Source organism: Aspergillus campestris (assembly GCF_002847485.1).
Source record: "Aspergillus campestris IBT 28561 chromosome Unknown P168scaffold_11, whole genome shotgun sequence".
Taxonomy (NCBI): Eukaryota; Fungi; Ascomycota; class Eurotiomycetes; order Eurotiales; family Aspergillaceae; genus Aspergillus; species Aspergillus campestris.
The window spans coordinates 660,934-684,191 of NW_020194346.1; the positions used below are offsets into that span (position 1 = coordinate 660,934).

General features: G+C 50.9%; 11 protein-coding genes across 11 annotated transcripts; 5 read left to right on the plus strand and 6 right to left on the minus strand.

Moving 5' to 3' along the window:
- Positions 1–840: 840 nt before the first annotated feature.
- Positions 841–1,558, minus strand: P168DRAFT_51558 (uncharacterized protein). Its single transcript, XM_024841981.1, has 2 exons — positions 956–1,558; positions 841–851 (listed from the first exon to the last, which is right to left on the minus strand). The coding sequence occupies exon 1, from the start codon at positions 1,444–1,446 to the stop codon at positions 1,135–1,137; it is 312 nt and encodes a 103-aa protein (XP_024690140.1). The 5' UTR covers positions 1,447–1,558; the 3' UTR covers positions 841–851; positions 956–1,134.
- Positions 1,559–1,670: 112 nt separating this feature from the next.
- On the minus strand, positions 1,671–2,030 carry P168DRAFT_321132 (uncharacterized protein; the record flags this gene model as incomplete). Its single annotated transcript, XM_024840433.1, has 1 exon — positions 1,671–2,030. The coding sequence occupies one exon, from the start codon at positions 2,028–2,030 to the stop codon at positions 1,671–1,673; it is 360 nt and encodes a 119-aa protein (XP_024690141.1).
- Positions 2,031–2,701: 671 nt separating this feature from the next.
- P168DRAFT_292649 (uncharacterized protein) lies at positions 2,702–3,071 on the plus strand. Its single transcript, XM_024837633.1, has one exon. The coding sequence runs from the start codon at positions 2,749–2,751 to the stop codon at positions 2,962–2,964; it is 216 nt and encodes a 71-aa protein (XP_024690142.1). The 5' UTR covers positions 2,702–2,748; the 3' UTR covers positions 2,965–3,071.
- A 2,744-nt stretch (positions 3,072–5,815) lies between these two features.
- On the plus strand, positions 5,816–6,047 carry P168DRAFT_292652 (uncharacterized protein; the record flags this gene model as incomplete). The annotated part of the gene is made up of 1 exon (XM_024837634.1): positions 5,816–6,047. A coding segment is annotated over one exon (173 nt), but the record flags the coding sequence as incomplete, so codon positions are not given.
- A 2,803-nt stretch (positions 6,048–8,850) lies between these two features.
- P168DRAFT_284304 (protein phosphatase regulator GAC1) lies at positions 8,851–10,932 on the plus strand (the record flags this gene model as incomplete). The annotated part of the gene is made up of 1 exon (XM_024836122.1): positions 8,851–10,932. The coding sequence occupies one exon, from the start codon at positions 8,851–8,853 to the stop codon at positions 10,930–10,932; it is 2,082 nt and encodes a 693-aa protein (XP_024690144.1).
- A 1,165-nt stretch (positions 10,933–12,097) lies between these two features.
- On the plus strand, positions 12,098–13,050 carry P168DRAFT_292654 (histone H4). Its single transcript, XM_024837635.1, has one exon. The coding sequence runs from the start codon at positions 12,476–12,478 to the stop codon at positions 12,797–12,799; it is 324 nt and encodes a 107-aa protein (XP_024690145.1). The 5' UTR covers positions 12,098–12,475; the 3' UTR covers positions 12,800–13,050.
- Positions 13,051–13,474: 424 nt separating this feature from the next.
- P168DRAFT_284306 (putative mitochondrial carrier protein) lies at positions 13,475–14,954 on the plus strand (the record flags this gene model as incomplete). Its single annotated transcript, XM_024836123.1, has 2 exons — positions 13,475–13,510; positions 13,587–14,954. 2 exons carry the CDS (start codon positions 13,475–13,477, stop codon positions 14,952–14,954), a joined length of 1,404 nt encoding a protein of 467 aa, XP_024690146.1.
- A 499-nt stretch (positions 14,955–15,453) lies between these two features.
- P168DRAFT_312683 (uncharacterized protein) lies at positions 15,454–16,300 on the minus strand (the record flags this gene model as incomplete). Its single annotated transcript, XM_024839593.1, has 3 exons — positions 15,454–15,768; positions 15,881–16,039; positions 16,151–16,300. 3 exons carry the CDS (start codon positions 16,298–16,300, stop codon positions 15,454–15,456), a joined length of 624 nt encoding a protein of 207 aa, XP_024690147.1.
- Positions 16,301–16,591: 291 nt separating this feature from the next.
- On the minus strand, positions 16,592–17,992 carry P168DRAFT_258191 (uncharacterized protein). Its single transcript, XM_024834588.1, has 2 exons — positions 17,704–17,992; positions 16,592–17,637 (listed from the first exon to the last, which is right to left on the minus strand). The coding sequence occupies exons 1-2, from the start codon at positions 17,845–17,847 to the stop codon at positions 17,035–17,037; spliced, it is 747 nt and encodes a 248-aa protein (XP_024690148.1). The 5' UTR covers positions 17,848–17,992; the 3' UTR covers positions 16,592–17,034.
- Positions 17,993–18,021: 29 nt separating this feature from the next.
- P168DRAFT_292658 (F-box protein) lies at positions 18,022–19,610 on the minus strand. The gene has a single exon (XM_024837636.1). It carries the CDS (start codon positions 19,464–19,466, stop codon positions 18,261–18,263), a length of 1,206 nt encoding a protein of 401 aa, XP_024690149.1. The 5' UTR covers positions 19,467–19,610; the 3' UTR covers positions 18,022–18,260.
- Positions 19,611–20,215: 605 nt separating this feature from the next.
- Positions 20,216–22,671, minus strand: P168DRAFT_284310 (uncharacterized protein; the record flags this gene model as incomplete). Its single annotated transcript, XM_024836124.1, has 2 exons — positions 20,216–21,552; positions 21,609–22,671. The coding sequence occupies 2 exons, from the start codon at positions 22,669–22,671 to the stop codon at positions 20,216–20,218; spliced, it is 2,400 nt and encodes a 799-aa protein (XP_024690150.1).
- Between the last annotated feature and the right edge of the window lie 587 nt (positions 22,672–23,258).

The window sequence follows — 23,258 nt, forward strand, 5'->3', positions numbered from 1 at the left end:
AGGCAATGCTGCTCATATGATGATTGTTAATTAGCATTCTCTACTGCTTGTTTATCAGAGTTTAGGAAAGAGGAGAGGGTACATCTCAATTGTTCTCATGAGGTATATCTTCTATCTCGAATGCGAAACTCATATCTTCTGCTTAGGAAGAGACGCCGTAAATATAGACGGGACCATGTTGCACGTGTTGATCTTGGGGATGGACTATGGTATTCTCGATGGAGATAATGTCAAGAGACACGAGCTCTTCACAGCCAGTAGGCTGTGGTTGGCTTTGACAAGAAGGGGAAACATTTTGTAAACCGCTGTCGAGTACTGCAATAGCCTTTTAAGCTATCATCGTTAGCTATCACTGCGTTGCAGATATCTGAAGATCAACCGATTCGCATCAGATCAGCGACAACGTCGAGTTTAGGGGCACAAGGAAGAGAAAGGTTTGCGAGCCATTTGAAATGAGACAACAAAGAACACACGGATGAAACTTGAAGTACTCGAGGAAGAACAAACATTGGACATTTGACCGTTGAGAGCGCCGTCGAGTCTAAATGTAACGATCTTATGATATCCGCGATATAACCTCCATCTCTTACAGAACGAGCCGACCAACTGTCGTTATCCTGAAATCCAATCTCCGTGCAGGATGCATGCATAGGCGTCAGGTGGTATCATATCATTCCTCGACTCGCATGTCTAATTGCATGACGATTGACGTATGTTGCAGTCGAGAATTTCCTAGGTACGTTATCAACCAGTGACGAACACTAGAGCCCTGCATACCAAATCCATCAAAGAAAGGCCGCCATATTCCTGCAAAATGCTACTGCAAAATGCAGACTGAAAACCAATGTCAACTAGAACACATCAATCAAACCCGGTCAGACGCAGTCCATGGAACAACTGCATGCAAGTTTGCTATGCACATGACTGACGCGCAAGCAGCGTTTTACACACATACAACGGCGGAAAGCGCGATATCAAAATATACCTAGTAAGTAGCAGATACTGGCAGTCCGAGCTGCAAGAGCACTTTTCAATATGGTCGAGAGTACGGATTAGAAGGGTAGACATCAGCTGATGAGCACGGTACTGGATCCACTTGGCTGATGGATTGCAATCCGTCCACATTTCCTGTCACTATCCCAATACCAGGTAGTTACAGGCTGCAGTGCAACAGTCCACTGCGGAGTCATACGCGCCACTCTCACCACTGCCTGGTCCGAGCGTATCTGGCCTCGTACGAGTCCAACACCGAGGCAGCGTCAGACTCCGCTCAAGCCACCGGAAACTACACTGGTGCGGAGATAACGAAGCCGAGAAAGGGGGAAAGGCAGACTTCGTAACCTCTGAGTTGGCATGCGCCAGGACAAGGAAGTGGATATGCACCCCGCATCCCGCAAAAGTTGTTGCTTGGCAGCATTCTCTCTTACCTCTCTTTCTTCTTTTCATCTCTTCGAATGTTTATCCCCACATGGGTGGATGGGATGAATTAATGTGTTAGCCGCCATGTCACACCCCTTACTCATCAAAGCTTACACATCTGTAACACCGACAAACGAAGCAATCCATTTTAGATGACTGTCACTGTCTGAGGTTGTGTCGTACAGCCCACTACTAACAAAGTAGACACAGGCACCAGCTGAAGATATCCAACTAGTACCTGTCTAACAAGCCTAGCCATCGAGCTCCAGCTCCAGCTTCAGTTCCGCTTCCGCACCCGCAACGTCGAGCTTATCCACGCGAAAGAGAGGGGGGAAAACAAACCCCGGAACGAATGAGCATCTGCGGAACGGCCAAAGTGTCAGTTGACAGGACGGCTGTGGCTTGTGGCTGTCCGTGCAGAGACAATCTCCCGGTCCAGTAGGTGATAATCGCGGGCGGCCCTGGCCGTTTGGCGCTGGAGCTGTGGAGGTGATGGCGCTGTTTCGATTGCTGTTATACTGCGGGGAAAGGAAGGGGGTGATGGTCTGGTCTGGTCTGGGCTGTTGGGGTGGTGGTTTTGGTGGTGGTTTTGAGGTTGGGGGAACGTGCATGCTTGTGTTTTGATGGTGCGGGGTGCCTTGGGAGGGAGCCCTGGGCTTGGATTCTGGGAGTAGAATACCTTGTTAGGTGTCATGTGCTGGTACAGGGTACGGGGTGAGTGATAGTCAGCATGAGATGGATAGGAGGTCGGAGTTTGAGGTGAGTAGGGGATATGGAGAATGTGGGGTCAGTACATCCATCCATGCATCAAGTATTCATAATCGTACGAGACAATGGCGCGTACAACTGACGTGATCCGTGGAACACACAAGTATCTTGATATCAAAGCTGGTCCACAAGTGCGGTGTAGATGTGTAGTGACTTAGATAGATACTGTCCCTGACGACTCGAGTTCAGAGCGTCAAATGTATCAAAACCACGAGCGATACCACTGATTGGGCATAATCTAAAAGCAATGTACGGTGATCCGGTTGATCCGCACAATATCCAGTCCACTGCACATAGTTTCTAAAACCGATTTAGTAAACGACCCGGAAGCCGGCACTGCACTGCATACTATGCACCCCGTCAACGACAATCAAAACAGACGGCCCTAATCTATCCTCCGTCGCCGAAACACGGCGTCCCCCACGCCAAGCCCAGTACCTATCTTCCTATCTTCCAAGATGGCAAAAGAAGGGGTCCGCCCCCTTCCATTGCAACACCCAGCCAACTTGGCACCCACCTAGTCTGAGGTAGTGTCTTGGAGCTTTGACCCCATCCTACTGCATGAAAAGGGACGGTTCGCGCGCTAAGGAATTGTGTAAGCCCCCCCAACAGGGCCCCCACCAACCACCTGAGCTGCTCTCGCCTGTTCTAGGCCACAGCAAGGTTTTTTTTATCGCTGTGGAGGTTTGGACGATCTTGATTGCGTGGATTTGGAGCGATTGGGGTTGGGAGTGCTTCACCTTGACTGTAGAAGGGTTTGGATATGGTAATGCCTGATAGACTCGCAATTACTTGTCGTACTAACAGGGGCTTGTTGCATTGATGATTCGGTATCAAATGCTTTCTACGGGGCGATTGTCTCGATTATTTTTGAGTGTCAGACCAGGGGCATAGGCCATAAAAATATACTAAAGACACCCGTTATGATACCCCGAGGTTTATACAGAATCCCTGAAGGTATACTCCTTGTCATTAAAGCCAGCTTTGGCAGCCCGAACAAATCGCCATGGAGATGCAATCCGGGGCGGTTGTCTTCCGAGGACAAGGCTTGAAGATGGCGGAAAACCATGCAGCTAATGTCCAAGTAAATGGCGGAGACCGATGCAACGAAGCCCGTGGCATCGGTTGGAGAATCCCCGGCTTTCTCTGCGGTCCAAGCAGGAGTTCCCATTTGCAGTGACCTGTAAATCATTTGAACACAGACCTAGATCTCACATGTATGTGATACGAACAAATTGTTCCCCACGGGGTCAAACCATATTTTCATCGGTGCGTGGCACCCGTATCAGTACCAGTGCGATAGACAACTTTGCGGGGCATACAAGGGATCTCGACGCCCAGCGGGGGGGATCATCAACGCTTTGATTGAGCACGGATACCCTCAACTTCCGTCCACATGGATTACAAGGCGTGTCGCATTGCACGCCCAGAAGATCAGTACCATGTACTAGGCGATATCTCCACTCTCACCAACAATAATGTAGTGTTTCGAGCGCACGCACTCCAGACATGCTCCATCAAAAGTGGGTATCAAAGGTGGGTCAATCTCGTGCCCGAGGCTCCCAGGCAGCACGCATTATCGCGCATCTCCACAGGCCGTCCTTCAGCCATGATAAACAACGGTCACGACAAGGCATGCATCCAGACTCTTGGCTACCTGTATCAGTGTGGTCTGAGCTGACATGAGCGAAAGTTAAACCTAAGGAAAGTTAAGCAGAGAGAGAAGAAACGTCAAGGTTCCGAAAGAGGGAAATCCGAACGAAGGCCCGGGCGAGAACGTGCCTACTACAGTCGTCACTTCCAGGCCGCAGAGACCCTAGCCTTGACCCTCGTCGAAAAGACCTGCCCGGGCGCTTGGTCTTTGTTCGTCGTTAATATATCTCTGGTATATTCGTGTTTTGGGTAGGGGTTGGAGGTTTGGATGGGGATTCTAGCAGAAACTGTATCAGCTCGAAGCATGTTCAACAAGGTAACTATGTATGATGGCGTGATAGCCCCTACCTAGGGGCAAAGGAATAGATTCGTTACCATGAAACATAACGAGTATGTAAATCAAGGTATCCATCATAGTTGCAAGAATGATCAAACAACTCCCTCGCCGTTCCATATTATCGGCCTGGCACTGTAACGTAAGTCACAGGGAGGGGTGAGGGGGGCGAAAGAGAGAGGTGGGGAGCCCCAACACAAGTCGCGCAATACCCCCGATCCCATCCCACAGACCGTGGAGGCTTGTATCTGCAATAATGAGCTGCATTAAGCCACAGCCTCGAAAACTAACTAACACTCGACGGTCCTTGCGCAGGGGCGATCAGACGCTGGGGATTCGGTCGACGACACCCATCAATTGCCACCACAAACTCTTTATACGAACTACTGAGGATAAAGCATAACGAGCAATTCCCGAATCAAAGTGTCGTGGCGAATTGAGGACGACTTACTGGCCAAGCATGATGCAAGTGATACAGCGCGCAAGGGTGGGAGGTCTCAAGCGGTGTGTTGGGGATTGGCACGGACTGGTTGTGGGAGGATGGGAGGGGAGGTGGTATGTGCTCTGTACCTGATGGTCGAATATTGGACAGGGTCAGATATTGGAACAGGGTGGGACAGCTGGGAAGCGCCCAGACCATACTGATCGGGGATTCTGTGGAGGAGGAGAATTCTCGGTTAATTTGGTACATATGAGAGATGTAGCATCGATGGTGGAGAAGTCTATATGGATGTGTAAATGGTAACCCTAGAATAGGCTGCCACTGCATATCCCAGTGGATAGGAGGCGACAACCGTAGTGGATGCCCTGTTACAATTATCGCGAGGATATCTGCAGCGTTTGTTTGACTGAGCCATCTGTCACCCCTTAGATGTGCAATAGACCGCAAGTCAGTCTGTGTTAATTGATAGAGTCGTTATATTCAGTGTTGTGCAAGAGTATATGAAACAGCCAATGCAAGTATGCCGCACCGAGGAAAGGAACCAACAAAGAAGGGGGAGGGGAAGGAGAGAAAAGAGACCCACCAGTCAAGACATCGACCTCCAATTTTCCGGACCGCCGCTTGCTCATCAATTCCTATCCGAGCGATTCGGTTGGTCTTCAGCAAGGCAGAGATGCAGCAGGATTTTCAATTCTCCTGTGTCTGTGCCGCCCAGACTGATACTTTGACCACCAGGTAGCAATGCTAGTGGAACACATCTAGGTCAAACTAGGACATTGAAATCGACGACCTGAAGGCCGCCCGCCATTCAACCGGCCGACCATCTTTCCAATGGTGTCGAATAACCACATATCGCACTCGTAACCTGATGTCATATTTGCACGGTTCCAAGAAAGGTGGTGAGACACTAGCTCTTAGCGTCTTCCCTGTGTCCCCCAGTCAACTAGGAAACCGAGACTCCTGCTTTACTAGGGGACCCGCCGCACTGACCATGGCGACATCAAGAAAAAAAGAGGAAAGAAAAAAGAGAGAGACAAAGCAAGAAAGTCAAGCCACCATCTCCGATCAATAACCCGACTGGGCCCAGATGGGCATAATTGAATGACGATGCAACTAACGAAGCAGTCTTGAATACGATGCTAACCCTAGCTTTATCTCACCAATATCGCTTTTGGACGTTCGGTCAAGACGACTGACATGAATGAAAGAAGCCGAGAATCATGCCATGCCGGAAAGGGGCTCGTTCCCGGCTTGGATGCTACTGTTGATCAGCCATTTCCCGATCTTCGGTGACTTCTACAGTATTACTGCTTACCCCAACGGTGGTACAACGATAGTGCCAAGATGTCACGATGGGAGGGGCAGTATCTGAATTTTCGAGGAACCAGAATCATGTAAGGCTCGAAAAACAGAGCGCTAAACGTGATTAGACTGGGGGACGAAAATCAATACTCCTATTTGGGAGACCTGAATAATGGCGTGGTTCATCAAGTAGGCATCATTGAAGATCAAATGGACAAAGAACAAGGACCCTCAACCTTCCTCGATCGACAGTATCTAGACCCTTGGAGGATTGTCTTGGGGGAATTTGGTTGGGCGGTGGCAAACGGATAAAATGGACTAGTGGGAGCGACAGTGCGGCGCTGGCCGGGGGTGGATAGTGGGTAGTTGACTGGGTATCAGGTTTTTTTCTTGGAAGATCACCTCCCTGGTTTCATGGTTCAGATCCTCCCGAACAATACTATCTAAATATTCCCAACATTTACATAATATTTTACAATCCTTCCTCCGGATCTTTCCATGGATTAAAGAAATCGAAAGTATGCCGTCGGGTCCGATATCTCTTATCACGGAGATAACAATCCATTCCCTTGGAACACGGAGAGCATCGTGGCTGGGGTCGCCGACTTTATTCCTTCCCCCCCCTCAATGACATACTTTGAGAGTTCCAAGGAATTTAGCGTTCGACATCTGAGCTAAAAGACTGAAACTCCAAAAAATGCAGGTATGCCTTGTTTTGCTGACGTTCTGGCCTGGCACGGATCGATTATGCGGCCGACAACCGCCCCACCAGTCATAACCCTTGCGAGTTTGGTATTCAACAGATACAAGACCACCCAACGTGCATATCTCCAGGGTACTTGTTATGCACGATGTATGTATGTAGGTATGCACGCGCCCAGTTGATGGAGATGTTTCCATACAGATCACGGGTGACCTGCGACCGTGCTATTCGTAGCATGGACCAGAATACTCCGGACATGCAGCCCTGAAGATCACCTAGGTGCTCATCACCTGTTCTCCACCAACTACCAAGCCACGGATTAATCCGACAGAGGGGATGGTCGGGAAGAAGACACGGCACGGTCATCGGGAGGTTGATAAAAAATTGGATGACCGATGGGAACCCCCGAACAACGCACGTTGTTAAGAGAGTTCGAAAGGAATCGACGGAACCTACCCATCATCCCCCCAGGTTCCGGTCCGTCCTACATGACTGATGAATGGCCCCACCAGAGATAATCGGGAGGCGAATGGAGCAAAATAGCCGACCTGTAAGAGGAAAGGGATAAAGGTTGATAAAGTCATACAAGTGTTTCCACCCCACCGAGTGTCCATAGTATGTCCTCCTCCATATTGGAGGGGGGGAAGGACAGTGCACGCAACTCCCTCCCATACTGGTCGGGAGGGAGGCTTGGTTCCACTGTCCTAGACCGTTCGATCGCCTATTTAAAGTTGGTAAGTAAAGAAAAACTCAGGGTTGGTATTTACCACTAGCCATGGGTGTTGCTCCATTTAGACCTTCTGGTCCATCTGGTGCATCTCCAATGGAGGGACATTTAACCCTGGACCTTTTCCGGGTACGGCGGCAACTAGTATGTCAAAGCACGACTTATCATCGTGTCTAACGGTCATGACGGAAACATGGCTGAATCATACTTTTCTAGTGGTTTTTATTTTTATTTTTATTTTTATTTTTACTTTGATTTATATTTTTAATTTAGTTCAATTTAATTCAATTTAAGATAATTCAAATTTTTTTCTATTCTTCTTTATCACAACCATCGTTATCACCACTCATCATTAGGATTGTTATCATTCTTGATACTGGTTCTTGGGTAATGTGGGTAGCATTTCTATTGTCACGATCAATTATGTACTATCACCTCATCAGTATACTGGATACTGTATAGTAGTCTCTTGATCAGGTTGATTTATGCCTAGAGAGTAGTTGCTAGCGTTAAAAGAATCTACAATCCTGCAGGTGCTAAACAGAAATTTCTCATCCTTCTCTTTTCTCATGCAGCTTGGAGATCCGAGATTCCTTGCCTAGATTGCCCTGTTCGCGCCATTGATAATGCACTTCTAGTTCGCCCCTTCCTTTTTTTTTTTTTTCCCTTTCTTATCAGAGTAGAAACCCCCCCCATGCATTGCCTACATATCACCCCACCTCGCTCCACTGTCGGCCGGAAATCTTGTTTACTGGCATAGCTGCCTTCCATTGCATTGACCCTAGGTCTCCAGTCTAGTCTCCAGTTATATGCCATATCCCTCCTTCCCTCCGTGAAAGATCTATACGGACGGATCTTCCTTACTCACCTCTGTGTATAACTCTTCCTTTGTCGCTGATCTATCTTTCTTTCTTTTTCTGTTTATTATATTATATTTTTATTCTTTATTATTCATCTTCCTACACTCTTCTCCCCTCCCTACTACTCCGCCATTCATCTACTTGACTCTCTCATTCCCCTTCACACCATTGACTTTCTCTTGGTCAATGTCACAGCTTCACTAGATGTCCATCCTACAAGGTACGTTCCACACCACAGTTAGTTCCATCGGGACCACATCCTCTTCCATCAGTCACTGCCCGTACTTTCATTCATCGCGGAGTGCAAATTTTCGGCTTCAGACTCGATTCGCCCCCCTCCGTGTAACCTGTCGAGAATTCTCTATGCTGGTTGTCATACTTCTCTCATTTCTTCCAACCACTGTGGCGTCAAGTGTTCCTTCTATTTGATAATATCAGCGGCTCCCCACATCATACCACCCTTCTGGTCCTCTTGACAAATGCTCCAGGCTAGTTTGCTGACAGAAAAAAAATAAGTCTTCACACATCGGAGCAACATCTACGGATTGCTCGTCATTTAGTCGCTTTGATTGATCCGAGAAGCAGTCTTGTCTTTGCCGCATCAAAACCACTTGCCCTTCCTCTCGAGAGTATTCCGGCCGGATGCCATACACAGCTCCGCTCAAGTTGTCGCCGCCCGTGCAGCACATTGAAGCTTGCAAACCGTCCTCCCAGTCCTGGCCAGGGTCGCCCACCGTGGATTCCAAACACTCCCGGCTCCATCTCCCTCGCTCTTACTCCTCCACCGCCTATCTGCGGAAACACCGGAGAAGTCCGTCTCACAGTAAGGTACTGACTTCCCCCGATCACGCCATCAATCATGGAGTCGACTCTCTATCAAGCATCCGGCAGTCCCCGCCGCCGATAACGGATGCTTCCATGCCCCCCGGTGCCTTGATGTCGCCCCCGGAATCTCCAGCGAACTCGAGTGATGAGGAGCCCGCGTCCCCTCGTCAACAGAAGGTCCAGATGAAGGAGCTCAAGGAGGCAGTGAGGTCGATTGAACAGAGACGGGTCCCCTCCCCGGAGAGAGAGCCACAGCAAATCAACCCGTCGTCGAACACGATGGCAACCCCAAATGACACCAGGAGCCCCTCTCACCCGCCCCTCTCAAGGGAAGCCCGCAAGATCTCTCACTCGAGGTCCGTCACGGAGACGTCTATCGTCCATCACCAAGAACAAGCGGTGACCAGCTCGCCGGAGGATAGCGAGAGGGAGGATGAGCCTCGAGTGAAGCAGCCAATGCTACGCAAGAAGTCAGGAGAGCTCGTGAGACCAGCATTACGCACACCTTCTTCCCTACGGCGTCCGTCGAGCATGCCCGGGACACCGACCTTCTCGAAAGCTGTCCATTTCGATGCTCAGCTCGAACACATCCGCCATTTCTTGCAACTCGACAAGCCGCAAGCCGTCAGTGCAAACACGTCCCCCATCGAGGAATATCAAACCGACGAGTTCCCTTTCCCAACCAAAGCCCCACGGGGGCCGTCGTTCGAATGGGAATTGCGGCTGGAGAACTTCCCCACCGATCAGTCTTCCCGAGCTCTGCAGCGGGTTCGACTAGAACGTCTTTTCCTTTCGTCAGACAAGACCACCCTGGTTGGTGTGGTGGCCGTGGCCAACCTGGCCTTCGAAAAGCACGTCGCCGCGCGCTTCACTTTTGACCACTGGAGGACCATCTCCGAGGTGACTGCAGAGTTTAACGACGATGTACGTCGAAAGAGGGTTCAAGACGGATATGACCGGTTCTCCTTCGGTATCAAGCTAAACGATCAAACGCACCTGGAACACAAGACGTTGTTCATCTGTGTTCGATACAATGTCTCTGGCCAAGAGCTCTGGGACAACAATGACCACAAGAACTACCAGGTGAACTTTGCTCGCGTGGCGAAGGATTCAAATGTCTCCCAGGGCCTTCCAGTTGCGCGGCCTCGCCCATCACTTCCGCGAAGCAAAACGTTTACCGGCTCTGGCAATCGCCACTCCGCCCCTTCGACATTCGATGACTTGTCCAAGGATGGCTACTTCTCGTTTGGTGAACCGCCGCAGAATAAAACCAACGTCTTGGACGAGGTGGTGCGCGATACCGACGTAGTCACGCCCATTCGGCGCGAAAAACCGGGATCTCAGGCGTTCAGCAACCGCTATGACTTTGGAGCATCTTTGACTGCTGCGATGCGAACGAAGCCGGTTCATGATCGCACAACATTAACCACACGAGCAAAGTCCGCAGGACCCTCTGATACGGGGGCACATGATCCCGTTCGGGCGCCAGGTCGGGTCCTCGACAAAGCCTTGCCAGTCAACAAGGTGAACCAAGAGGTTGCCCGCCCAGAGCCTGTGCAGCCTTCCTCTCTTCTATCCAGCAAACCCCACCATGAATCGTCGGTGTATAAAGAGCTCGTGGATCGATATTGTTTCTACGGCTCCCCAGAATACACATCAGGTGGCACCCAGCCGGTTCCCTTCCACGCCAATGACTCCCTGCGGCAGAAAAGAAAAGACATCCCCAGTTCCCCCAGCATCTCATCCCACTCTTCGGCGTCCTCGTCTCCAAATCACTCTCCGTCCATGGATGTCACTCATCGGGTCCCCACTTTATCCTCTCCGAAGCCGTTCGAGTACCGATATCCGCAAAACAACTTCATGAAAGAAGCACATACACCGACTGTCATTCGAGGATAGATGACCCCATTTTCCGCGTGACTGCAGCTTCAACATGTTGCATTTGTGTTTACTGTTTTATTATCATCTTTTGTCCGCATTGTGATCTTTCTGGTCTTCTAGGCGCAGTGATGGCGGCCAGCACACGAAACCTCTTCCATCGTCTGCGTTGTGTTTTCCCTTTCTTTTCATGTTCATGCCCTTCCCCCAGACATGATGCTATGGATGGCAATCCTACGCGATGTATCATAAACCGCGAGGAACACCCATTCAGGGCTTATTCTGGTTTGTTGGGTTGTGACGAGGTAACGGCTGATAAAACGTTTTTGTTCCTTTCTTCTTGTTTTCTTTTTTTCTCAAGTTCAAAAATTCCTGATGATATGACGATGTTGCTCTGTGAAATTATTTGCTGGACCTTGGCCATTGCCATTCCGACAGTACTACGTGGATCCATTTCCAAACTAAGCAAAAAACACCTCTCACTCTGCTTTCTGTTTCGACTGTTTTCTGTTGTATTCTGTATGGCGCATGCATGGAAGGATTGACTGGGGGCTTTCGTCTTACCGGAGTTAAACAAATGTTTCTTGTGTTGTTCTACTTGATCATGGGGATTGGTATGATAATGGGAGGCAGAGAGAATGCCAGATTTTAATACATGGGTGCATGCCACAATTAGCACTGATAAAGGCTTCGACACTACCTAGTCTGTACATTGTTAGTGTAGCGCAATCCTAATGACGTACGGTCATGAACATTCCTGATGATCGGTGGACGGCAGGTGGATAATCTACATCAAAAAACACTCATAGTAGAATACAGTAACGAAGCACGTAGCATGAGAAACGGGAAGATATCCGCTGCCAAGACCACGTGACCAGCGACCCGTCCGACACGGAAGATCCGGGGCCAAAAGGCCCAGCAGGAGCACTCCCGCGCACCCGCCAAAACACCGCCTCGAAAGCGGTCGTTCATAACGCCCTTTTTCCCAGCCCTGGCCCGCCAATCAGCATGCAACATTGCTTTAATGACCCTTCCAGATCACTTTACGGCTTAGTCACTCAGTCAGGAAAAGGCAAGTAAATTTCATTGCTCCTGCCTGCCCGCCCGCCCTTCTAAAAACCTATTTAAAGCATTTGCCCCTCTCCCATCGTCCACTCTGCTGCTCTTCTTTTTCTCCCCTTGCAACCTCTTTTATCTGGGCACGCGTCAACCTACAACTTCTCGCCGTCCATCTTCCGATCATCGGCTTTTTCATCAAATTTTATCAACTGCTTGATCGTCGAATTTACATTTATTATTTGACAAGATGACTGGACGTAAGTATTTTTCTGTTTCTGTCTGTTCCTGATTGATGATGGGGTTGATGATGGGGATGATGCGCGGGATGAGGTGAGGATGGTGATGGTGTTGTACCGGGGTCGCACGTGACCCCGTGTGTCCGCCTCGCGTCCGCGTGTCGTGATCCTCTCATCCTGTCCCATCCTCACCCATCCTTACCTGTCTCTATTATCAATGGATATGATAACCATCCTGGCTCAATGTTGGCCATATTTTTAATAGACTAATGCTAACATCATCGTCTACAGGTGGAAAAGGCGGCAAAGGTCTCGGCAAAGGCGGCGCCAAGCGTCACCGTAAGATCTTGCGAGACAACATCCAGGGTATCACCAAGCCCGCCATCCGTCGTCTCGCTCGCCGTGGTGGTGTCAAGCGTATCTCGGCCATGATCTACGAGGAGACCCGCGGTGTCCTCAAGTCCTTCCTCGAGTCTGTCATCCGTGACGCCGTCACCTACACCGAGCACGCCAAGCGCAAGACTGTCACCTCCCTCGACGTGGTCTACGCCCTCAAGCGCCAGGGCCGTACCCTGTACGGCTTCGGTGGTTAAATCGTCGTCGATGTCTTGCTCTTTATCTTTGTTCGGTTGGGCTCGTCGCTCTGATGGATTGTCTACGGGGCGGGTCCGCTGGACCGGGCTTTAGCGCTATGATGTGATGCTGCTTATCGTTTTTTCTTGTCTACTTGCTTAATGAGGGTTTTTCTTACCAACTGGGTACGGGGTTCGGAATGGTTCTTTTTTACGGATGAACAGCACATCTGCTATGGATTCTTAGGGATTCTTTCGGAGGTCTTTGATGGAATTTCTTGGTATCAATACATTTGTTCTAGCTTCAGCTAGCTTCTAAATTCAGCAGATGCTGCCAAATACTACTTTCAATATAGTGTAGAGTTGTAGATGAGATCGTGGCGATAAGATGGCCTGATGGAGCCGTCACATGCAGCAACCGGTTGAAGCACGGACCACCGCAGGCCATGACGTTATCCTTCTCGACGCTCGATCAACCTCGGCCGACCTGGTCAGCACATCATATTGGCGAATTCCTGCTCTAGCTCTTTGATCTCTCGGTCTAAACCCAGCTTTAATTTTCTCTCCCATCCTTATTTTGCCCAGTCATCTTCCTTAGTACTGTTTCCCCTTCATCCAACTCCCTTTGTCAAACTGTGTATAATAGTCCACCCTTTCAGGATCCTTGGCTGAGCGTCTTACGAGGAGACCGTCACCATGCCTGAATACCAAATCTCGTACGATTCAGAGCTGGTATGTACCTAGCTATCCAAACAAACATTTATCATCTCCCACAATAATAACCCTCTAACCACCCCGTTTATTGTAGGACACATACCAGCTCTACCACCGCTACGAAGAAACCCCCCCAAAAGACGACTGGCGCACAGCCGCCCTCCGAGGCCCCGCCCTCCCAGCCCTGGGAAACGCAACAGCAGGAGCCGTCGGCTCAGCAATCTCCAACCTCATCACCTACCCCCTCAGTCTCATCATCACGCGCCTCCAGACACAGAACCAGCGAGCCAAATCTAATAAGGAGGGGGAAGGGGACAACGACGATGAAGAGACATACACGGACGTCATCGATGCCGCGCGCAAAATTTACGCAAAAGAAGGTCTTGGAAGCTTGTACGCGGGTTTAGCCCAAGATACTTTCAAGACGGTAGCGGACTCGTTCCTCTTTTTCCTCGCTTATGGCTTCTTTCGAGATCGTCGCATTAGGGCCCGCTCCGGTGGTGCTGGTGACCGTCGCAGCAAGCGCGTTGTGTTACCCGTGCTGGACGAGCTGGCGATAGGGGTGTTAGCGGGTGCATTCGCGAAACTGTTCACAACGCCATTGGCGAATATCGTTGCGCGAAAGCAAACGACGCGGTCGAACGCGAGCACGAGGGAGATTGCGGCGCGGATTCGAGCGGAGAAGGGTATCCGCGGTTTCTGGTCGGGATACTCCGCGTCGTTGATTCTGACGCTTAACCCGTCCATCACGTTCTTTCTTAACGAGTTCCTGAAATACTCTGTGCTGCCTAAGAGTCGGCGTGGGAAGCCTACTCCCGCTATGGTCTTCTTCCTTGCTGCTATTAGCAAGGCTACTGCTTCGTCGGTGACGTATCCGTTCTCTATGGCGAAGACGCGCGCGCAGGCTACCTCCTCTAGCCAGCCGGCGCCCTCGCCGGGGAAGGACGAGAAAGAAGACGAAGGAATGTCGCTCGTCCCGCCAATTATCTCCAACGTGGTGACCATCGCACGGACGGAGGGCCTCACCGCGCTGTACAGCGGCCTCACGGGCGAAGTCGCCAAGGGGTTCTTCTCACACGGCTTCACCATGCTCGCTAAAGACGCCGTCTATGCCGCCATCGTGCAGAGCTACTACCTCCTGCTGATCGTGCTGCGCCGCTACCCCACGCCGGAGGAGCTGATCGAGCGCGCGCGCGAACAGGCGGAGGAGTGGGCTGAGGCTGCGCGCGAGGGCGCGAAGGACCTGGCGGGCTCGGCGAGACAGGGGGCGGGGGAGGCGCTGGCGAAGAGCTCGGGGAGTGTTGCCGTTGATATGTCGAGTGGTGGTGGAGCTGCGGGGGTGGGGTCGAATGAGACGGTTGAGATGGTGAGCGATTATGTGGAGGATGAGGCTGCTGAGTGGAAGGGGGGGTTGTATCGGTGGTTTTGGGAGAAGGGGACGGGGAAGGTTGGGAAGGAGTGATATGTTATGAGTGTGTTTTGGTGTGTGTGTATGTGTACTTGTGGATTATGTTGGATTGCTCTGCCTGTTGTTAGCATCTTCGTATAGTGTCTTCTAAATTGTTATTGTAATAAGGTATCAACGTTTATCATAGTATGTAATCTATTAGGGAGCGTTGCTTAGATGTATTCCACTGGCAAGATTGAGACTGGAGTGATATTCTCTCATGATCGCTACGCCAAATCGCTGACCGGCGTTTGGTATAGGGCTTAACCTGACTGATATCCCCAACATATCATATAGTGGACTCTACAGGACTTTAGATATTGTATACCAACAAGAGTAGACAGAGTAGGCCTGTCCAACAGTCACATCTCAAGTATACTGCAAGACACCCCACATAATCCATACATAAATCAAAACCAACAGCACATAAATCCCCAAACCAGCATACCCAAAGTAAACACCCAACACACAACCCAAACCCAAAAGACACACCAAATCCATAGCCCGGTACCTACTAGGAATCAACCAACCCCAACCTCCCAGCCCACCACCCCCACTCCCTCCTCGAGAGCGCAACAACATCATCCAGCCCCTGCAACACAGCCCTCTTCTGCTCCGCTGAAAGCACAATCCCCCTCCCACTACTCCTCGCACACAGATCATCAACGAGGGTGCTCGCATCCCTCACATCGCGCATCTTCTTCACCGCCGTCGGACGCAGCCCGCAGCTATTGATCTTGAAGACCAGCAGGTCGATCTCCGAGATATAGGGGAGGGAGTCGGGGCGGGCGAGTGATATGGGGATTGCGGCTTGGGGGAGGTAGGGGGACTATTTGCTTTATTAGATTTTCTTTCGGGATGTTTTTTTTTTGTGGTGTGTGGGACACTGTTGACAATGTGATTTGGTAGATGGAGGAAATTATGCAATGTAATGTACACACCTGCCACGAAGGCGTGATATCAACCTGGACAGCCTTCCCCCCAGCCCCAATGTAAAAGAAAAGCTGCGCATGCTGTTTGAACGGCGTCTTCGGCAGCGCAAGCAACTTCTCTTTAACGGCGTTGGGCGCGCCCTGGACTGTGATTAGGAAGTCAACGTCCTGTTGGACGGGGTATACTGGTTGGGACTGGATCAGCCGGGTCATATATTCCATCTCAATACTAGTACTGATAACGGCTAGTCAGTTTCCTTTAGGAGGGGTGACACCGACCTCCGTGCTCCGGAAGTGCTCAATGTACTTCCATAGACTGAGACCGCCGATGATTGCGATTTTGGTGTTGGCGAATTCGGGCATCGTTTGCAGGATGAGGATTACGGCGCCGGCGGCTTGTTCTAGTTCGGTAAATGTAGGGACGGACATGTTTGGCGTGGTTTATGGGGTAGTTGATGTGGTGGAATAGGGTGGTGGTGAGGAGGGAGGAGGTAGTAGGTAGGTAGGGATGGATGGTGGATGGTGGATGTAACTGGTGTGAACTGGAGAAGCAAGGGAGAGGTTCTATACCTGTCTATATCGTACGTGCTGTTTTTGCTAGGAGCATTCACCGCAGTGTCAGGCACTGGGACTGGGTTGTATTGTATGTAGCTTAAGCATCTGGTTCTTTTTTTTTTTTTTTTGACCACTCTGCAGAGCAATCTTCTGCATACTCACTTGCTCTATGCATCCTCTTCATCATTGAAAGTCTATCTGATTGTTATCATACAACAAAGCATTGGTATCATGTCTCATGTACTGGCGCTTTCTCAGTGTCTCGAATCAATGGGCTTTGCGTATAGTTGCCCGTTCCTGATACAACTGCACATACAATCAATTACCACTGGGAGTCCCGACAACCTTGATATTGGACAGACACACGGTCTGTAGAGTCGCGTCTGCGACCAGTCTTTTCGTGCGCCACTCTGTAAGCGGCGACGCCGTTTGGACGTTGGGGATGCGCAGCATAGCTGCAGCTTCAGAGAACCGGTCATTGGTCATGGGCCATACCCATCAGAGGTTATAACTCTCCCAATACCGAGTGTCCTTCGGAAAATCCACCATCCTTATTCAGTTATGGATGGCGAAACTCTAACTCAAGCCAAACCATCAAACGCAATCCGTCAGTCCGGCCTGACAGAGAGAAGCCCCCCCTTCGACAAACCCCGACGAAGTGCATCCAAATTAGTATACATTTTCGGATCCGCCTGACCAAGCGCTCGATAGAACGGCCGGTACTCCTCTCCCAGTCGGTCTTCATCAAGAAGCTCAGTCCCGTCCACAAACTCCAGCATATAAGTCAATAGAACAACCCAGTAATCTTCATAGGCACTCCCGTAATCCCGACACAGTAAGAGGATCAAAGCCTCGCAGTATCTGACGGCACTAGGGATCCAGACGGCATCGAGTCCCGACGAGAAGCGGCCTCGGCCTCGGCCGGGAATTGGCGGGGGAAGTCTCCTATCGCATGCTAGCACAACGTTTGGATCCGCGTCGCGTGATATATCGATGTCTTCTAGGTCGGGAATCGCCCATAGCATATCTGATTTTCGGTGCAAGGACACGGCGAGGTTGTCGTCGATGTGCAGGTGACTGGTGGGCGGGGGACAGCGGCGGGTGTAGGGGCGAGCGCAGTTGAAGCTCGGCGCGCAGGGAATAAACCCTATGTCTGTCAGGGTGGAGTAGGCGGTTTCTATGAGTGTGTCGGGGACAACGAATGCAGCGTCCTGTGGGCAGTAGAAGTTAGCAACGTTTCTAGGAAAGCGGTAATGATATGTTGGTGGGATACAGACGTCCACGATGGTAGGTACTCCAAAGACGGTTAAAAGATAGTTTCCCCAGAGCAGATTGGGGATGCCTGCTGTGCGTAAGACGTGCGATATCGATGCAACCAGGTCATTATTGAGTGGTTGCCCACCGAAGTGGAAATCAGTCATCGTGGTGGAGGATTTATTCGGAGAGAGGAGGGCCAAGCTTGTTTGTTTGGGTTAGATAAGGCGTGTCGGTGCCGCCCACGTGATCGACTCGATATCAGGTATATCAGGAATCTTCATGGCCCTGATTCGAGATGAGGATGCACATAACGGTGGAACACAGAAAGTATCATTCTTGTCCAAACTTAATCTCAGATCCTTCCTGATCACCAACTAATACACTAGCGTCACCCCACCATTTGGGCATGTCGGCCCCACCAAACATGATAGTGTGGATCCGGATAGCCTTGATATGGTCTCGTCCTGACAGGTCGGCCACCACTAGATACAGGAGTGACGTAAATTGCATGCACAAAGAAGAATGGAATGTATACCGCCCGAATTCCAATACATTAGATAGAACAAAGAAAAAGGTATCATTTCTCCCCAGGCCCCTTGCCGATCTTGTACCATCCTTTTCGGATGGAGAGTTCCTCCAAATCTACAGTCTGTCCGAGGTCGCAGGCCCGACAGCACTCTTCCCAGATCACCTGCGAGATTGGACATTGCCGAAAATGTTTGATGAAGCCCTCCTCCGAATATACGATGTCCTCTAAGTGGTAATACTTGTCTCCCAATTCCGACACCTCGTCCGCCCGGATAATTCCTTCGAACCCCACCGCGCAACCTATGCAAGCTACCCCATACTCGACATGACCGCTAGCCCGGTCTACATACGGGAGGTGCGTAGCGGTCATAAGCCGCAGTGGATGCGGGTTCTTAGGGAAGGCAGGATCCAGCAGAAATCTAATCTGATCAATGAAACCGCAGCCGTCGGGCCCGGATATATGCCCTTCTGCTACGACGTGAATGGGCCATTTACACCAAAATCCCGGCCATGAGTAGACCTGCCCTCCCACCATCCACATTTTCGGCACGTCTTCTAGGTCCTCCTCAGCGAGGGAGTAGTACATGGTGATCTCATCCACGGTGGCCACTTCCAGCTGGGGCAGGTGGGACAGGCACAGGTAGCAGCATCGCGTAAAGGAGGTGAGGGAGACGTACCCGCCGAAGCGGCCGCAGAAGGTGCAGTCGCGCTGGTACAGCAGGCCGAGGAGATCGCGCAGCGTGTACCATCGCGCGATCTGCGAGCGGAAGATGGCGCAGAGGGCCCCGAGGGCGTGCGTGGTGAAGGTGCGGTAGCCGCGGATGTTGTGGACCACGATTTGCGCCCGTCGGTTGGTGTGGCGGAATGTGAAGAGCGATCGCAGGTCGAGGTAATTGATGCAGATGTCGTGGAGGAGCTCCAGCGGGAGCTTGTCGAGATAGCCGAGATTCGTCCGAGGCGTGTAGACCGTCTGGCAGATGGAGTGACCCACATATCGATGGTAACGGGGATTGATGTTGATGACCGACATCTCACTCCGCATGTGGCGGTATGAGGTTAAATAGATGATATCTCCGGCGTCTTCTGGGTCGAACTGGTAGAGGTCATTGGAGATCTGCAATTTCTCATCCCGCTCCGCGAGCTCCCTGCGGACCCGACGGGTATTCTCGTTTGGCTCGATCTTAAAAGGTCTCTGCTTGCCAAAGCCTCCCGGTAGAGGGCACTGGATGGTTCGCGATCGCGTCATGATGTCCATTGTGCGATGGTCTCTCTAATCCGTTGGACTTTGCGGTGATGTGCAGAATTGAAGAGATTTAGTGGGATTCCCCCACGTGACCGTCCGATGGAGAGGGGGCCCACTTCCTGCTGGTCTCGTCGCGTCCTTACTGTAACATTGCGACAACACGAAACGGTGGTGTTTTATGCAATGATTTCACACGATACACATAACGCTTCAGACGAATCGAAAATATACCGAGCGGGCTAACGGGCGATGATGTTGTCCGATCAGACACAGGGAAATATGGATCAATTTACGTTGGGTCCACGTTGCTAGATCTTTCTCCACTGTTGGCCCGATTACACTTGGCTGTATTAATCGATGACGTTTCGGGAGAAACGAATACTACTCGGTGTACTCCGGTGCAGGACAGCGTCTTGAATCAATGTTCGATGGAAGAAAGGTTTTCGGGACGTGCATTATCCCAGTCGCAGCGTTTTAGAGTAGGATATATATATGTGTCGGGTAGGCATAATTAAGGCAGAATACTAACACACGATCAAATCAATAAACCCATGAATCATCCCATCGTCAACGGCATAAAGTCCGGATTATAAGTAAAGGTGTAATCGCCGCCCGCAACAAGGAAACAGAGAGAGACAAAATCAAGTTAAAAAACAAGAATATAGATGAAAATCCAAAAAAAAAAGTCAAAGGAAGCATATGAAGGAAGAGAGACATGGGAGAGGGAAGAAAAAGTAGGCGAGAGGGGGTAAAATTCGAATCTACATCCCAAGAACAGCAAAAATAAACATGACCCCAGAGATATTCCACCACGATGGTACGGATAACGACACACCCGCTGCGGTGTGCAGTGGTGTGTCTGGCGTTGTCGACGATGAAGGCGCTCTCGTTGGGGAAGCTTGCGAGCTGGTGGGGGGGATGTTCCCTGGGCGGGATCCCGACTGGGAGGAACCTGTACCGGGACCAGAGGAACCGGAGCCTGGTGTACTGTTAGCGTTTCCATTGTCGTTTTCGCTGTGAAGTTCAGATGTCGTTCTTGTCGAAGACGCAAAACTAGTTGTGACAGATGATGTACTTGATGTGGTTGAATCAAAAGCAGAGTGTGTAGTGGCAGATGAAACACGCGATGTAATAGAATCAGAAGCAGAGTGTGTGGTGGCAGATGATGAAGTTGACGTGGTAGAATCAGAAGTAGAGTGTGTGGTAGACGAGATACCTGATGTTGTAGAAGCAGAAGCAGAACGCGTTGTAGTAGGTGGAACGCCCGACGTGGAAGTCGATGTCAAAGAGGTTGAAGGATCACTGGTAGACGCAGAAGAGGTTGCGATTGTCGACTCACTGGTACTTGATTTGGTGGTTGTGGTCGTTGACGAGCTTGATTGAGCAGCCGACGAAGACTGCGCGGCGCCATCGCCCCCGCCTGAGGACCCCTGATCATTGCAGAAGTTTACCCATGGCAGGAAATCTGGGATCCCGCCACTGGGGTCTCCTGTGCCGCCTATGCAGCTCTCGCATTGGCCCCTTTTCTCCTGGAAATTCGAGCCCTCTTTACAGAGATCGGGATCTTTGCCGAGGTTCTGGCCATCCTGCGCAGCTTCGTTGCAGGGAGGGTAGCAAAGATCGGGATAGGAGCTCCCTCCTTTGTCCCGTCTCCATACGAAGGTAGGAGATGAGCGACGGTAGTATTTGTCGCTGCCAATCTCATCGATCTCCGGGAAGCGGAATATATCATCACTCAGCCCAAAGAGGGCAGGTTCGAGGTTGAAGTACCCCTTAGAAACATTGTACGTCCTGGTCTCTGGGTTCTCAGTCTTGTTCCAGACTTGGTTGTGGATGTATGGCGGGCTCTTGATGCACTCTTCGGGCCGGCAGACGTAATCTTCTGGCGGAATGCCGGCCTGGAAGTTGCAGTTTGCGCTGTCGCCGCTCCGCTTCGGGCTACAGAGAGTGCCGGGAGGACAGCCCCAGGTGTAGTCTGTTGGGAGCGGTGCAGGAGGGGTATAGGTTGGATTTACGGAAAGAGGTGGGCAGCGGGAGACCGTTTGGGTTGTTGTTCTCGTGGAAATAGACGTGGTGCCTGCAGATGTGGTGCCGGGGGCTGTAAAAAGTCAGTTCAGATACATTTGGGTGGAACTGCAGTGGTCTCTGGCTTACCGGTGACTGTGGACCCTGAGTCAGTTGGCCCCGGCTGTGTGATGATGGACGTGACCGTCGACCCAGGAAGAGTGGTGACAGAACCTGATATCGTGATCGTTTTTGGCGGCACGACCGATGTTTTGGTGATCGTAGGCCCTGACACAGTTGTCCCTGGCTGTGTGATGACCGAAGTAATCGTTGATCCAGGAAGAGTCGTGACCGACCCTGATACCGTGATTGTCTTGGGTGGCGCAACTGATGTGGTGGTGATGGTGGTCCCCGGAGCGGTGGTTGTGAGGGTACTTCCCGGTGCGGTAGTCGTGATGGTACTCCCTGGCAATGTCAAGGTCGAGGTCACAGTCGACCCTGGCAGGGTGGTGACCGATCCTGACACGGTCACCGTCCTGGGAGGCACCACGGACGTGGTCGTGATGGTGGAACCTGGTAAGGAGACTGTGGTTCCTGGTTCTGTCATCGTGCTTCCTGGCTCTGTCACCGTGGATGTCGCATTCTGAGTAATGGTGGTTGTTTCATCGTCCCCGATCCCAATGCTGATTGTCACAGTCACAGTGAACCCAAAGCTTTTGGTTATGGTTGTTATGGTGTGGTCTGGTGGAGCTGTAATAGATTGACTGGGACATTGGAAGTCCGTGAAGCTTCGGGTGATCGTCACCGGATCATCAGTTACTGTAATCGTGGCATTGGAGCTTTCGGTAACTGTCCGTGTCTCTGCAGGAGGGGTGACGGTGACTGTTTTTGTTTTGTGTGGGGGAGGCCACAGGGTCGGATGCGAATGTTCCTCTGATGTGGTAGATGTGGTAGAGGTTGTCGAAGGGGGAGGAGGCAATTCGGACGTCTTGCTTGTAGTGGTGATGATCGGGGGAATTATTGTGGTATATGTCGTCAAGCTGGTTTTGCAGTCACATGCTTTATCATACGCCAGCCATGTTTTCCATTCAGTCAACACTCCTCTCTCTCCTATCTCTCTTCGGACTTGCATTTGCTCCGACGCGCCATCCCCTATCCCCCACACAAAGGAGGCTGCCATAAGCAATGGCATTGCCACGCGTTTTATCTTCATGATTGAGGATTTCAATGAATTCAATCTTCAGTGTTGCGATATGCGAGATAAAGACCTCAAGGGAGTCAGGCTCTATGCAGTGCGCATGCCAATTAGCGATCATCAAAGGAGTTTTTTTGACTCAATGCTATCCTCGTGTCAGTATGAGCAGGCTAAAAGAAAGATAAAGAGGGAGGGGACAAAAGGTGCAATCGGTTTTTCCTATCACCCTGTTGCCAGTTCCCCAGCAACCGATGTTACCTTACGATTGACTGCCTTTGATAGCGGCACATACCACCTTACCTCCAACTATTGCTGCTCGAACTGGGGACGCGTGAACAAAGAAAAAGAAACTGGACACAACCTTAACCTCCTGGGGTCCGGTGCAACACAATATAGGTTGTTTGTGGACTAGTTCTCTCAGCCTCGTGCTGTTGTGCCCAGACGACGTCAACGCGATAAAAAAAAGAAAATAAGCGAAGCATGGAAAAATACGAGGCCAGAACACTTGGGTGCATTTGAGAGGGCCCTGCAGAGACCTGCAGATACGTTGGATAGGAGCAAATTCATTGCTGACTGCATCAAGAACACGGCGAATCACGTCAGTC

Coding starts and splice junctions, on each gene's coding strand:
- P168DRAFT_292654 (XM_024837635.1), top strand. CDS start 12,476: ATGCTAACATCATCGTCTACAGGTGGAAAAGGCGGCAAAGGTCTCGGC.
- P168DRAFT_292658 (XM_024837636.1), bottom strand. CDS start 19,466: ATGGACATCATGACGCGATCGCGAACCATCCAGTGCCCTCTACCGGGA.
- P168DRAFT_258191 (XM_024834588.1), bottom strand. CDS start 17,847: ATGACTGATTTCCACTTCGGTGGGCAACCACTCAATAATGACCTGGTT. Junction 17,638..17,703: donor GAGTACCTACCATCGTGGAC/GTCTGTATCCCA, acceptor TACTGCCCACAG/GACGCTGCATTCGTTGTCCC.
- P168DRAFT_51558 (XM_024841981.1), bottom strand. CDS start 1,446: ATGAAAAGAAGAAAGAGAGGTAAGAGAGAATGCTGCCAAGCAACAACT.
- P168DRAFT_292649 (XM_024837633.1), top strand. CDS start 2,749: ATGAAAAGGGACGGTTCGCGCGCTAAGGAATTGTGTAAGCCCCCCCAA.